The 14411-nt window shown below is 48.3% G+C and overlaps 1 protein-coding gene across 4 annotated transcripts in view; it reads right to left on the bottom strand.

The window, feature by feature from the left end:
- Positions 1-153: 153 nt before the first annotated feature.
- magixb (MAGI family member, X-linked b) overlaps positions 154-14411 on the bottom strand; it is a 32132-nt gene continuing 17874 nt past the window's right edge. For 3 of the 4 annotated variants that reach the window (XM_040192316.2, XM_040192315.2, XM_040192314.2), the window contains exons 6-17: positions 13555-13741; positions 12913-12983; positions 11808-11969; positions 10671-11160; positions 9493-10045; positions 9124-9187; positions 8631-9044; positions 4970-5170; positions 4807-4883; positions 4545-4691; positions 3844-3982; positions 154-3112 (exon numbers count right to left, since the gene is read on the bottom strand). In XM_040192316.2, the coding sequence (XP_040048250.2) occupies positions 2028-3112; positions 3844-3982; positions 4545-4691; positions 4807-4883; positions 4970-5170; positions 8631-9044; positions 9124-9187; positions 9493-10045; positions 10671-11160; positions 11808-11969; positions 12913-12983; positions 13555-13741 (3590 nt within the window). In that variant the 3' untranslated portion in view covers positions 154-2027. Of the gene's footprint in view, positions 3113-3462; positions 3567-3843; positions 3983-4544; positions 4692-4806; positions 4884-4969; positions 5171-8630; positions 9045-9123; positions 9188-9492; positions 10046-10670; positions 11161-11807; positions 11970-12912; positions 12984-13554; positions 13742-14411 lie in introns of all 4 variants that reach the window. The other variant, XM_040192318.2, reaches the window with a different exon arrangement.

Below are 14411 nucleotides of genomic sequence, written 5' to 3' on the forward strand. Positions count from 1 at the left end.
CAACTTCGTCACGTCAAACCTTCGCTCCTAAATGCAACGTGGTCTTTCATTTTGCTGCCACCTGCTGTCCACTAGTGTTCCTTTCTTCTGCTGTAAAAGAAAAAAATAAAGAAAAAAGCAGTGGAAGAAAGACACGCAGTGACACACAGGACATGAATTCAGCAGTTTATTTGCAGTTTTATGAGAATGTGTTTACAGTTCGCCCTTTGGGAAATGAAAAGTCTAAAAATAAAAAGAACATTAACAAACGCTATAAAATGAGTCTGTATAGGCTACGAGCTGCTGTGGATGGTGACTGGCTGGGAGGGAGAAAAGTGTGTTGGCATTGCTCTAAAAAACCCAAACAAACGGGCAGGGCACACCGAGCTGTTCGTTTTGGGTAAAATCTGAACATCACCCTTAAGGTAGTTATGAACGAATAACAAACACCTGTAACAGTCTGTGTCTCCTAAAGCTGCCGTAAAGAATCAACATAACATTGCTATTATTATCGAAATACTACAAATCTACCCTCTATGTTGTGAACACGGTGTCCCTTCTGTAGCTTTTCTTCCTAATGGCTTTTCAAAAGCAAAAGTATCTGAAAACCTGAGAATTCCAAAAAAGATAATTTCATAGAAAAATAACATCTCACAGTATCCATTCAACCTGTTTTTTTTTTCCTCTGTAACATAACGGTTTTTTTGAAAGAGAGGGAAACAAATGTGCTTTTCTGCCAAATAAAATGCAACGCTGAGCTCATATTCTGCAGAGGCTTACGATCTTACGGGTTGTTTTTTGTGGATTTACAGTAAGGGCCCTTTATTTTTGGCATGACTGGATTTAATAAATGTTCTGCCCTACTCCCGTGTTCGAGACGTCAGAGCTTTCACAGTAAGAAAAATCATCGGTTAAGATAAAGTGATTTATGTTACCAAGGCAACTGTACGTGGCACGACGGGCACAGCACTCTCTAGAAACTAGACGGTGTTATTGTTCAGACCCCACATACACAATTTTAACAGTACTTGAAATACGCACGCCGGATGCATATTTTTGGCATCTTTTGTTAACTTTTGAAGAAGGGTACAACATAGAGTATCCTAATTCACACTCTAGCAGGATATTACAAAACATTCACGTATGAATAGGGCTTTTACTATATAGTTCTTAGTCTGTTTACATTTTGCGCCATCACAAAAGCTATATACCACTTCACTTAATTTCTCATCACACAATAATATAACTTGGCATCTATTGTATGTAATATATAGATAAAGATATACTGCATACATTAATTTATATGTATATATATAATATATAGTCTTATCATGATGTACATTACAGGAATAAAAATCAGGGCTTGGCTCCAGCTTCTATAGTATTTACAATAGGTTCCGTTGTATATTTCTCTACAAATATTTACAGAATATAGATTTAACACCCGCAGTCAAAAGGGATTCGCATTAACACAATCAAATATTCAGTTATATGGAACGTGAGAACTCGCCGCAGGTGTCCACATAAGACAAAGAGGGTCTTGTACAAACATGTCACACTGTTTCCTCTGAGGCCAGATTGCGCGCTGTAGGGGAAATGTATGGCTGACAGTCTACGACAGTTGCATTATTATTGCTCAGTATCTTCTTGAGGTATAAGTGAATGTCTAAGCAGTCCTTGCACAGTAGGAGGGGTGTTTCAGAGACGATTACTCACCGCGAATGCAGTGGGAAGACAGACGCAGAGAGGCTAGTAAAGACAGGAAGTTGGTATAAACGGGGTGCACAAAAAACTTTGTCGTCATGGAAACATCTATAACAAATGCTGCAAATGTACAGAGAGGAGTGAAACGTGATGAGGGCAAGAGCTCCTTAGACAAAAAAAACGGACTTTACCATGTTGGTGTCATTTACAGGTAAAAATGTGATAGAAATTTAACATCAGCCAGAGGTCAGCTGTAAAAAGGCACAAAGAATATGACTTCATACTACGGTAGATATCAAAATGGCAACAACTCCGCTGCTGCAGACTCTACTTCCTGTTAAAAGTCAAGAGATGACGCCTCCCCCTCCACCCTGGCCCATCCGCCCCTCGGGTCTCCGGTTCCCCTCCGCCGCTGGCCCCGCCCTCTGCCGGCTGGGCATGAGCCACGGGCCCGGGAGCACCGAGGCCCTGCGCGCGCCAGCTCCCGTGGCGGCCAGCGAAAGGCCCGAGATGCTGGCGGCCGACGCGCTACAGTCGGATTGGCTCCCGCCGGACTCTGACTCGTCATCCCCCAGCAGCTCGAGGGACAGAGTGGAGGTGAGGAAGGAGAAGGGCGTTCTCTGTGACGCCGGATCCACCGCGGCGGCGCTCGGCGAAGGCCAGCTCTGTGCATCATCGTCCCTCTCGTCCTCGTTCGGTTCCGTCTCTCTGCTGTGCCCCCTGTCATCACGCCATGGCCTCTCCTGCTCCCTCCCCTGCTCCGCTTCTTCCCACGGGTCCCTGTGCCCAGCTACCACGCCCCCCTCCCCCTCCCACTCCACCTCCCAGTTTTGTTTAGGTCTGGGAATCTTTTGAATGGGAATCGGAATGGGTAAGAAAACATCGTCGTCACTATCGTCTCCCAGACTGACTCTCTCCTCCACCTTTGCTGCCACCCTTTCCTCAACAGCAGGCTCCCTCTGCTCTTCCTCCTCAGGCTCCTCACCCTCCGTCTTCCTCGACCTCTCCTCACTTCTACTCTTCCTCTCTCTGCTTTTGCTCGTCCCTCCCCTCCTCTCGTGTTTCCTTCCCCTAACGGTCTCCCTGTCTGTATCTCCGTCCTCATGTTTTCTGAGGGCATCTCTGGGTAAACTCTGAGACCCGATTTTTCTGCCCCTCCGCCGCCTCTTGTCCCTGGTTTCCTGGGACTCCCCCAGCAGAGAGAAAGGGATTTGTGAAGCAGAAAGTCCCATACCCTCTGAGATCCCCCCTCGCCTGCCTCTCCCCAACCATTTTTCCTTCTCGAGTCCGCTCGAAGACCTGCTTCTCCTCGTCTTCTTCTTCTTCTTCTTGGAGCTGTGCCCCTTCCGCCCGGTGGAGTCTACTGCAGCCAAACCCTGCTCCTCGGGGTTATGCGGGAGGGAGGGGGAGGTGATTCTGTGCTCACGGCCTGGACACGCATTACATGGAGAGAGGAGGAGAAAACAGACCGAATAAGCAGGTAAAAGAGAGAACAAAAATCTGTCAGAGAGCGTTACGTAACGTGCTATTGGACTGTGGAGTGTTTTTGTTTTTTTTATGTAAGTTGTGCAACAACAGCTGCTTTTCTATTTTAGTACAACCTTCAGATTACCCTTCATTGGAAATACATACACAGATCTACTTATCTTCACGTGCCACAATAATGTAGTCGCACAATTCTCCTTGTTAAATAGCTTCTATGCATCTTTTACTGCAGGTAAAGGAAGAAGTGGTGACTAAGCAGAGGAATGTAAAGAGACAGAAAATGGGAGAACTAACAGGAACCATTACCAACCGCGTATTCTCTGTCCGTCCAATGACATAGAAGCAAGGCTCGCCGAGCTTGGAGTTGGTCATACATAGAGACAAACTGGAGAGCTCCACTGAGAGAGAAAAAGGAAGAAGTGGAGCAGAAAAGAACATTTTGCGAGAAAAAGTCAAACCAAAGCCAGAGGGAAATTGTGGTGTGGGAATGTTAAAAAAAATGAAAGAAGAAGAAATAAATGAAAGGTCAGAAGCATGTTAGTTAGAGTAAGTCCCACAGGACGAGAAGAAGAAAGGAGATCCCACACGCATAAAGACACGAGAGTTTTTCAATATCTTATATATTAAATGTAATATCTTCCGTGCATTCCCCTGTAAACACGCGTAAGGTCTCACCATAGTCGGGCACGTAGCCGTTCCCTCTCTTCAGCACCAGGTGGATGCGCTGGCCTCCTCTGCGGATCTGCTCCACCGCCTGGCTGTGGGTCATCCCCGCCGTACTGTCCCCGCTGATCTCCACCAGCTGATCGCTGACCTGCAGCCACGGACAAAATGGGTCGTGACCTTACTTAAAATACTGTAGCATATTATATCCTGAAACGGAAATGTGCAAGAGTAACTACGGTACGGTTAACGCATACGTTATACGTTAACAATGGCTCCGTCCCAGAGTCCCAGACCATAGTCATTGAGGCGGTGAGCCAAGACCCGTGATCTGCAGCCGGTAAATGGAACCCAATTTCTGTATTTTCACTACCGCTAAATGCTACCGCTAACATGGCGATATGCCCATTAGTAAAAAGCTAACATATTGAGGTTTCGCAGATCTTATTTCATCGTTTTAGAAGGATTATTCACTTATTTTGCAGAGTCAAATTTGGTCAAACTAGACCCACGCAGTCTTTTAAAAATCTTTATTTCACGTTTTTGGGGGAAAAAATCCTCTAAAAATGACCATAACACACAATCGAGCAGAACGCAGGTCTACACTTTTTAAAATCCCGATGTATTTAGTGTGTCACTGATCAACACTTTAAATGTCTGTTGTGAAGCATAAATATTAACAAATTGTTTAATGACATGGCAAACAGACCCACCTGCATTTTGGTGCTGCGTGAGGCCGGCCCCCCCTCCATCAGCCCCAGGACGTAGAGGCCCATGTTGTACTCACTTCCCCCTCTGAGGCTGAAGCCGAAGCCCGATGGGCCGCGGTCCAGGTCGACACTGTAATACCTGGAGTCCCTCTGGGGGGACGAGATGCGCGGAGAGGACCGATTACTAACACAGCAGGGGGTCGGACCCAGAGGCGGTGGATAAGATGAGCTACACCACAAAGTCACCCCCCCCCACCCCCCTCACCTTCGGACGGGACCTTTGACCCTTTCTGCTTCTGTGACCGGAGTCCAGCTCAGTGGGTTCTGAAAGGCTCGAGGAATCTGAGAAAGACGACGATAGAAGTCAGACTATGCAGTCGAGAAGCGGGCTGTACGTTAGTGTGCGTTTCCTGGAAACTGGCGCTCACAGGTGCTGGGACGGGGGACGATGGTGAGGCGCAGAGTGTTTCCCGCTCGACGGAGGATCTGGGCCAGTTCGCGGTGAGGCAGGGTCACCACCGGGCGCCCCTCCACCGCCTCCAGCCGGTCTCCGGGCCGGATCTGACCGCTCTTGGCCGCCGGGCTGCCTCGACGTACCGTCACAAACCGGTGAGGCAGAAGCGAAGCGGCTGCATTGAGGACATAAATCAGACGGTAAAAAATTAACCTCAAATAAACTCGAGTTAAAGCTGCGATTGGGACATCCATCGGGATTAAAAACTTTCCTCTGAAGCTAAAGGCGATAAGTGATAAATGGGGTCGAGTTTAAATAAATTTAAAAAGCAGGGAGATTTATTTTCCCTCTGTGTTTGCCAGAATTCCTTAAATAAGCCGTAATCAAGAGCTGGGTTGTTTTTGGCAGGGCTTACTTTATAAATGACTTGCCACAGAGGCCTTCCTTCACACCTCCCCCACTGTCTCCTTGAAACACTCCACCACCTTCATCCACCTTCATCTTCTCAATTTATCAACCTATCTCTCCATCCGCTGACACACCAGGAACTCACTGATTTATCTTCCTCAGGAACAAACTGTGATGCAACGCCATACCAGCAATATCTTTCCCTCCCGGATCTGATTTACCTCACAGAATTTAGTGTTTACACGTTGGCTTATACAGCGTCAGTGACTCTTCTGCTCAGCTCTCTCAAAAAATCCACAAACTCGCAGTCTGTCCGCATTAGTAACTCCTCAGCATGCAAAACAAAAACACACAAAGCAATATTTAGTTCTTTATGCCACAAAGTGTGTTCCTCTGCTGTGTGGGAAAACGTATACTGGGCAGCCTGCAAATACATTTGCTTCAATTAATCTTTTGCTGAAGCTAAAAAATCCATCTAAAGATTACTTAGCTGGACTGTCAGTCTGCTTTGATTTATAACTCTATCTTCTGTTCCTCTATCTGTATCCTAGTAGCTCTTCATCGTGCTCTCCCTGACCCTTCTTTGAGGGTACGCTGGGCTTTGGAGACAGCTGGACCCTCCACAGTCTTGCCAGGGGCCTTGCGTAACCCATCAGGCAGCAAAAACACTCAGCTGAGGTACATCGCTCCCTCAGTCTCAGGATGAACGTGTCTAAAATGTCTTATGTGGCGCCGTGAAATGAAGGATCTGTGCTAAACTGTGTGTCACATTCAGAAGATGATCCCCCAAAAAGGTACAGCCTCTAATTCAGCGTCCAGAGAGACATCTCCAATCTGGGCCTAATCTGGGTGACCCAGGCAGAAACGGCAATCAGGTCAAATCAAAGCCACGGCGGCTTTGCGAAATAGTCTCCTTATCATGCATAATACATCGGCCCAACATCCAGCGGCCGTCCAAACACATGATTACGCGCACGACAGGCCGCGCTGGCCTCGGCACGCACGCACACATACACGGTCGACTCACAAACAGAGGAATTGGGACAGATGTACACACGGACACGAGCTTAAACTGTGCACAGACGCATCCAAATGGAGGGCTTTCTATCGTAGTGTGTTTTCCCCCGGCTCTCCATGTTCTCCTGTCCAGAGTAATCTCACTGCAGTGTTCCCAGCAGTCAGCCAGCCTCTGACGCTCTGCACTGATCACTGCTCAGTGCCCCCCCCTGCCCCCCTTACACCACCACCACCACCATCGTAAAACCCCCCCTCTGCAGCCTGGATGCATCACGGCCGGTGCAGACTTCCCAACAGCAGCAGAAGCCTGCAGATGCCCAGTTGATGATGACGGGAGCCCGGGGAGAGCACTGCTGAGCTTGAGGGGGTAGTGGTGTGGTTGATGCTGAGCTCAGCACTGCTGAGACAGACGCAGTCGTTTAAATCCATTCACTTCGCTGCCTGTGCGGCTCGCTAATGGCTCTAACACACAGATGACCACTTGTGTGACTGGGTTTAAAAATATCTTAAATGGCCCTTTCACATGTTTGTCTTCCTCGTCATCCTTTAAGCTGTAAAAAAAAACCCACACAACCACAAAGCACTTTGCACTTTCAGTATTACCATCGGACAAGTACAGCGTGTGAGCTGTGGATCTAACTTTCATAAAGAAGTCAACACCTGACGAGCAAACTTCAGCACTATAACCTCTCTCTCTCATGACGACCACTTGAAATACTGCACCAAAACAGCACCCTCCCCCTTTTATCCGAGTAAACATGAAATGAAAAGTGAAACAAATAATTACGTTTGGACTCCTTCACAGTTTTCAAAGCAGACTGTAGTCGCTCCAGCATGGCTCTTTGATTAGCGAGCGCAGGCAAAAAAATAAAAATAAAAATAAAATCCTAAATTCCTTTTCAGGCAGCTTGGAGGTGTTCAGATGAACCTACAGCGTTCAATGGGAGCCAAAACACAGTTTTGCTGTCCCCCTCTGTTGCTCCTCTGCGAAGGAAATGCTAAGCGTGGTTTTTCTCTCGAGCATTCGGAGAGCAATGGAGAGGTAGGTGGGAGGCGGAGGGAGAGAGGGAGGGAGGGAGGGAGAGAGATAGAAAGAGAGGGGAGAGTTTTAATCTTTTCAAAAACCAGACTGACTGCTTTTACTGCAGAGTAAAGGAAAGAGAGGGGGGGGAGTGGGCGGGGGAGAGAGATGGGAAGCCTGATGAGGGGATGAGGGAAGAGGTGATGACAGAGGATAAATGCGATAAGGAGAAACAGGGACTCTCTTCTGTCACATGACAGTGAGTGAAAAGGAAGACGGAGGGAGGGTCCACAACCTACGACCTTTTTCTCACCACGGAAACAACAACTGTGAGTTCGCCCGGCCCGTAAAGCACACTGGACTGCATCAAACTGGAACAGAGGGCAGCCAATGCAACGCGGGAGACGGGGGGGGGGGGTAATGCATCACGGGGATGCTGCAGTTAACCGGCTATTCATAAGCACTCCACTAACAGCTAATCAGGGCGGGATGTGTTCGCTTCCCGGGCGGATCATAAACAAGCCTCAATGCTCCGTCATGTCGGGCCGGATGGAGAAGAGCGGGATAGAAAGAGGCGATAATTTAACTGAAGAGACTATTGCATTATTATCGAAGGAATATTGTGACATCTTGTAGGTTTTATGTGTTAGGTTGTTTTAAAGAGGGATCTGAGGGGGATCGGCGAAACTCTCGATTTACCAGTACGTCTGTGTTCAAAACCTCACACAGGGTCATGCGCTTTGACTGAGTTTCCTCGAGGGTTTGACCTCAGACATCCGAAGGGAGCTCGTAGTAGAGACGCGGCTCCTTTGAGGCCTCGCTATGAAGTTTCCCGGGTAGATCCAACTGTTCAAAGGCCCTGCGGAGGAGCTGGCTGCTTACGCCTTGGGGCTCCCCCCTAGGAAGAGCTGAAAAAACCTTCTGGAATACTTTGCTACGTATGGATCCATCCATGATGAACAGCAGATACCCCAAAAGACTTCCTTTAACAAATCGACCTGGGGAAGAAGCACCTCATGAGAAAAGGGGTTGATGACGCATCATGACTCATCTGCTGGCTCGAGGCCAACTGGCCGTGGTGACCTGTTTTTAATCCGTAATCACCTAATGGTGCATCTGTCCACAAGGGCATCCAAATGAAACCAGTTTTCCAGGTTAGGGTTTGTTTTTTTTCCCCACCGGCTCTCACCTTTTCCATTCGCCGCATCCTGAGAGGCAATGACGAACCCGAAGCCTTCTCCTGGCTTCCTCCTCAGCTCCACGTCGAACCCGCGCAGCGGCCGAGTTTGTCCCCCGCGGTGCCTCTCTACGGCCGGGTCGGGCCCCGGGCCGCCGCCCGCTTCGTCCTCCAGGCCGGTGTTGATCCAGTCGTTGGGTTCCATCGTCAGCGTCACTGGAATCGACTCCAAGAAGCTGGTGCTCTGGATGAGCGAGGAGCGCTTCAGGGCCGGGGAGGAAGGGTTGCTGACGGAGGTGCGGGGAAAGAGCAGCACTTCCGGCAGCACAGGGGAGATGTCGGAACCGACGGGTGGAGGAGGAGGGTGGAGGAGAGGCGGGGGGAGCCTCCGATTAGACCCGGGGGAGATGGTTGAATGATAGATGCCTGATAATGAGCGAGAAGATAATGAGAGAGACTTGTTTTTGTTACATAAACGACCCTACGAGGAATGTGAATTATTTACCTCCTCTGTAAATCAACAAGATGACTTCTCCCTGTCTGGTGTGTTCCTGGAGAATTGTCTGTACCTGCCAACAAGAGTATAAATCATGTCTCATCTTCAGGTTCTTTGGATGTATTTGACACCTTTTGAGTTTATGTCCATCAAATAATGTTTATTTTTCAGACTTTCTCTACTTTCTTCTTTTTTTTTTTTGGCGGTCTGCAGGATAGTTTGATCTCATCAGGCCACTAAAGACTAAAAGAAATCACACAAATAAATGAATAGCAACTCCCAGAAATGGTCTTCTTTGGAGTAAAAACACATCAACTATTAATTCCGCTTAGTTCCCATTACTTCTCATGACTCCCCTCGCATTTGGTCCCCCTTTACCTGCCCGAAAGTAAGACTCTGAACATCTGCTCCGTTGATCTTGGCGATAGCGTCCCCTGGCTGCAGGGAGCTGCACTGCGTCCTGTCCCACACTCTGTTCACGATGGTCACCCGGCCTCCTTGACCGCCGGCCGTCACACTGAAGCCGAGTCCTTGGTCTCCTTCAGTCTGGGCCAAGGCCACCGGCACCAGCTCCCCTCCGCTCAGACCGCCAACGCCGCTGCACGCGCTCACCCCCCCGGGGGAGGACACGCTGCTCGCGCTGGCGGTGGGGCTGGTGTTGGCATGGAAACTGTTGAAGCAGTGGTAGTGGCGGGGGCTGTCGGGGGCGGGAGGAGGTCTGAGGTGGGAGCTGTGCGGTCTGAAGAGGCGGGAGTGAGCGCTGAGGGGGCCGCCGGGAGAAGACAGGGGCCTCCTCGGCGACTGAGGCAGGGGAAGCCGCGACCCCGACAGGGTGGAGACGTCGCTCTCGGACGACTTGAATGTGCCGTAGCGGTAAGGGTGAGGGGGCGTCGAGAGGGAGTTGTTGTTGTGATTGCGGATCATTGATGCCCTGGTGATAAAGAACGGGAGGAGACAAAATGTTTAGGGCAGCAACTGATAACTTCTTTTCACCATCAATGAAGCGCACTCTAAAAAGTCAACAAAAACTCTTGTTTCGTCGAAATAAAAATAAAAAGGCTGCATCCTCACTTAAGATTGTACCATTTAATCTTGAAATGATTACTTAGTTATCAAAACAGTGACACTGCATGCAGCTTGTGTAGTAAAACACTACAGTTTGGTATAAGATGATCAGGGATCAAATGCCGCCAACCAAATACAAAAATAATTCTGTAGAACTGACTTCATGTTTGCTATTCTACTAACAAGTGGCACACTAGAAAACTTAATTAGACACTAAATACAAGATGCCTTTTCTCATTATTTGACTAAAAGATAACTCGTAAAACGGACCAAAAACTGTCAGTCGTTATTTGTTAAATCTTAGGGATCATTTTCTTACCGCCTGTAATTATGTGAAATATGTCTAACTTGGAAAAAAAATGAATTGAAAATTGCTTAATTAAGTAAATTTAAGATTCAAAATCACTTTCAAATCCCAGCGGACAGCTGCTGATTATTTAAATGAATTACTTTGAAAAGGCATCACAAAGGCCTGTAAGTGTTGGTGTCACCTGTGTGAACCGATGGCAGAAACAACTTCACTGTCGCTCTGGCTGGCGAGCGTCGGGTCAAACGACTGCAGCCTGGCCAAACTTCTCATAGAGCGAGGAGGGCGCACGGGCGACGGCGAGGCAGTGGTGGTCACGCTGGAGCGTCTGAATAAGGGCGACTGTCTGGTGGCGAAGGACACGGCGTTCCCGTTGGCGTCTAGAGTCACCCTGGGCTCCATGAAGCTGCCGTCACCGCGGAGCCCGTCGTAGTCGAAGTGGAGGGTGGGTGTCGGCAGGCGAGGCAGTTGGTGAAGCGGCTGAGGCTGGGTGGTGGTCGGGGGTCGGTTGGGGTCCTGCTTGGGACAACCGTCGGGGTTGTAGAGCATGGGGTAACCTCTCCTGACCTCTACGTCCACACTGTGGCCCACGGGGACCGACTTGAGCATCTCCACCACCTCCTTGTGGGACACTCCCAGCACACAGACGTCATTGATGTAGACCAGGATGTCCGCTGATGAAGCGCGAGAACAAAACACACGGGAAGACAGATCAAGACTTTTTAATACTTTGTGCATTTTGGTTCATCTGCAGCAAAAGTACACGGATTTTGTCAAATTGTTTTTTAAATGCTACTACATGATTGAGCCGTTTCATATGTTTGAGTGTGCAGATAAATGGGGTTTGCAAATGAAAACACTGTCTGTGTGTTTTGTGTGGAAGTGGACTAATCCAAACAACTAATCCCTCTAAACCTATTAACCGATATGAACTAGATCAGCCCCTGCGGAGACAGCTTGTGCAGCTGCTTCCTAGAGTGGTCATATACGCCTGCTTGAGTCTGTGTGTGTGTGTGTGTGAAGTGGATGTGTACCGTTGCATATGCGCTGTGTTATGATAGCTTGACTTTGTTTTAGCGGTCCTGAGGATTAATGGCTGATTGCGATGTGGCGGATCAGAGTCCCGGCGATTGGAGACAGAGAACTTGGAGAGATGTCAGAACATTCTGCGGCTCAAAATGTTTTATTTCCCCCCATTTTTTTTGAAAGACTCCAGGAAAACCTGAGAATCTGAGCATGCGTCTTTTATCATTTCCCACACCTGTCACATCTCACGTGGCTTTCTGACGCCGTAATTGACCCCGTTTCATTGTATTTATACCTGTTTTGAGAGCCGAGGGTCCACTTGCAGTCACACTGTACACCTGGAGGAACTCTCTCGGCCGGCTGCCCCCGACAATATTGAAACCAAACCCTCTGGAGCCCTTTGTCAGATGTGTGTGCACGGGGAAACCCCTGAGCTCCCCGGGCTGGTCCGTGAACCCTGGTAGTAACCAAAAACATACACAGATGAGATAGTGATGATGCTCACCTCCAAGGAAACATCAGGAAAATCTTCAAGGCATTAAAGATTTATAAAAAAAAAAATGTTAAGAAACACCTGAGAAAAATCGGAGAAAAGAGATGAGTGACAACAGTTTAAGTCCTGGGTTCTTTTACGAGTCCATGGTTCAAAATGACGGGTTTAGTAGTGAAGGAAGAGAGAGAGAGATTCAGAACGTGCAAACCAATCACCAGATGGCTTTCAATAAAATAATACCTATAAATAAATCAACACACACGCAGACCAAAGTGTTTAGTAGAAAGGTTCAATTTAAAGCAGAATCCATTACAGAACATGACTGCTTTAAATCATCCACATAATCCTTTAGATTGACACAACTCAGCACTGCAATCTGGGATTTCCTTTTACTGCTAAATCTCACTTTGCATCATAATATGTTCTTATTTTAGCTGCATGTTTTGAAGCCATAATGGAGACTATAGCGCCTTCTGCTGGTGAGGGAAAGATACAGCACCTCACGGGGGGACAAGCTGGAATCACAGCACAGTAACAGATGGCTTCCTTATAATTTGCAATCGGCCGTGTCAGTCAGACATCAAAAAGTAGATCACGTCCTCGGCCTTTAAACGGAGAATCATGTGACCATAATTATGAAATGAAGTTGTCGTCCACGTGCCGTCCCTCCGCCAGCGGCCCCCGAGCTTCAGGCCTTAATCACTCACACGTCTCCATTCAGCTAAAAAGCTCATTCCGTCTCGTTTGACTCGAACAAGCTGGCGCTGTCGCTTACTTCCGTTTCATTCTTGACGAATGTACATGCGCCACTCGGGCTGTTCCACGGTTCAAATGTGTCACAAGCGTCGCGGTAATTACATCCAGAAAAGAAGAAGACAAAAAAAAGACAGGAAACAAAGAGGCTCACACTCGTTTCTGTAGGCAGCCTCTCTGCTCGAGCCTCGACGACTCCGCCAGTAGGTCCTCGTGTGGTTGCGACTTGATTGAGACAAAGAAAACAAAAGAGAAGATTCAATTTTCAGAAATGTAATAGTGTTGGATATAATTCGACAGCATCCGAGTGTAATACAAGTAGAACCGAGATGCCTCCCACTGTCATGACAACATTGCATTGCAGCTTTGCTGTTTTGAGAGCATGTTTAAACGAATAGTTATTTTTATAGATGGATTATTTTATTTTAGCAGACACACTTTTAATCCAAACCTGTAATATATAAAGTAATATATTGTCTTTTGGTCTTTTTTTTTTTGTTAATCCATACAAAAACTCCCTTTCATTTTCAATTCCCTTTTCGCACAGTGTGTTTTTTGTATTGTTGACCACCGTGGTTGGTTTTACTACAGATTAAACAAACATATATATCATCTTAATTCAGTCACACCTGTAGACAGAACCAGGGCCACTGGATTCCACTTCCAGCTATGATGCTGGGATAAGCTAACCATCTTCCAGATAGGAAAACCGTATTGATCTCCTGATCTAACCGAATGAGCCTATTCCACCAAATGTTGAACAATTCCTGAAAACTGGACCGGAACCGAGACTCACTCTATGTAGTGAGACTCTCCCGTATCACTGAAGGCCTGCTCCCAGTGATCAGGCATCGCGCCTCTCACGCCGGCACCGCCGCCGATCCCGTTCTCTACAACGCGCCCATCCCCCTGGCTGGATGCCCGAGGCCGCCCGGGGGACCGATGGCTAGTAGGGATGCTGCTGCCGACACCTGCAGAGCCTCCTGCGAGTACAGTGACAGGAAAGAGTGTTTCAAAATCTAAATTGAGCTGTGACACGATTTCATGCAAAAAAGACCCGAGGTCAGCATCTTGGCCGGCTTCGTCGTCCCTCTGTGGAGGCGGAGTGTGTGACCATGCATGCCGCCGTATCACCAGCAAAAGAAAAATAAGCACTTTTTTTTTTTTTTGGCCTGTATGTCCTTGTAGCCGTCCTTCAGGTGTGAGCTCCAGCCCGGATCCGAGAGATGTACGACACAACACGGCGCCACCTGAGTCCCGCCGTGCAAGTGCTGACGAAGCCAATGCGCCCAAATGGCATCACTTCGTACCATGACTCAGCAGATAGGGGGGCTCACTCAGTCTGCATCCCGCCGGAATCCCAAACTCACTCCTCGGAGCCGGGCCGCCCCACCTCTCCTGTTCACAGCACGTCTCTGACGATCTGGATCTCTGCCCGCCTGCGTTTCTCACCTCCCACTCTGCCTTTATCTGCGGCCCCATTCTGGCTCCCTGCCTGCCTCCATCGCCACCTTATGTCGCTGCCTCGCTCCCTCACTCCCTTACCTGAGCCACCTAATCGCACACTCGCCTTCTGTTCAGCTTATGCGTTCTGGATTCTTCTCCAACTCTCCACCACTGCCCTCACTATTTTATCTGCATGTATGATGTGAT

This window comes from Gasterosteus aculeatus, chromosome 2, assembly GCF_964276395.1.
Source record: "Gasterosteus aculeatus chromosome 2, fGasAcu3.hap1.1, whole genome shotgun sequence".
Lineage (NCBI taxonomy): Eukaryota > Metazoa > Chordata > Actinopteri > Perciformes > Gasterosteidae > Gasterosteus > Gasterosteus aculeatus.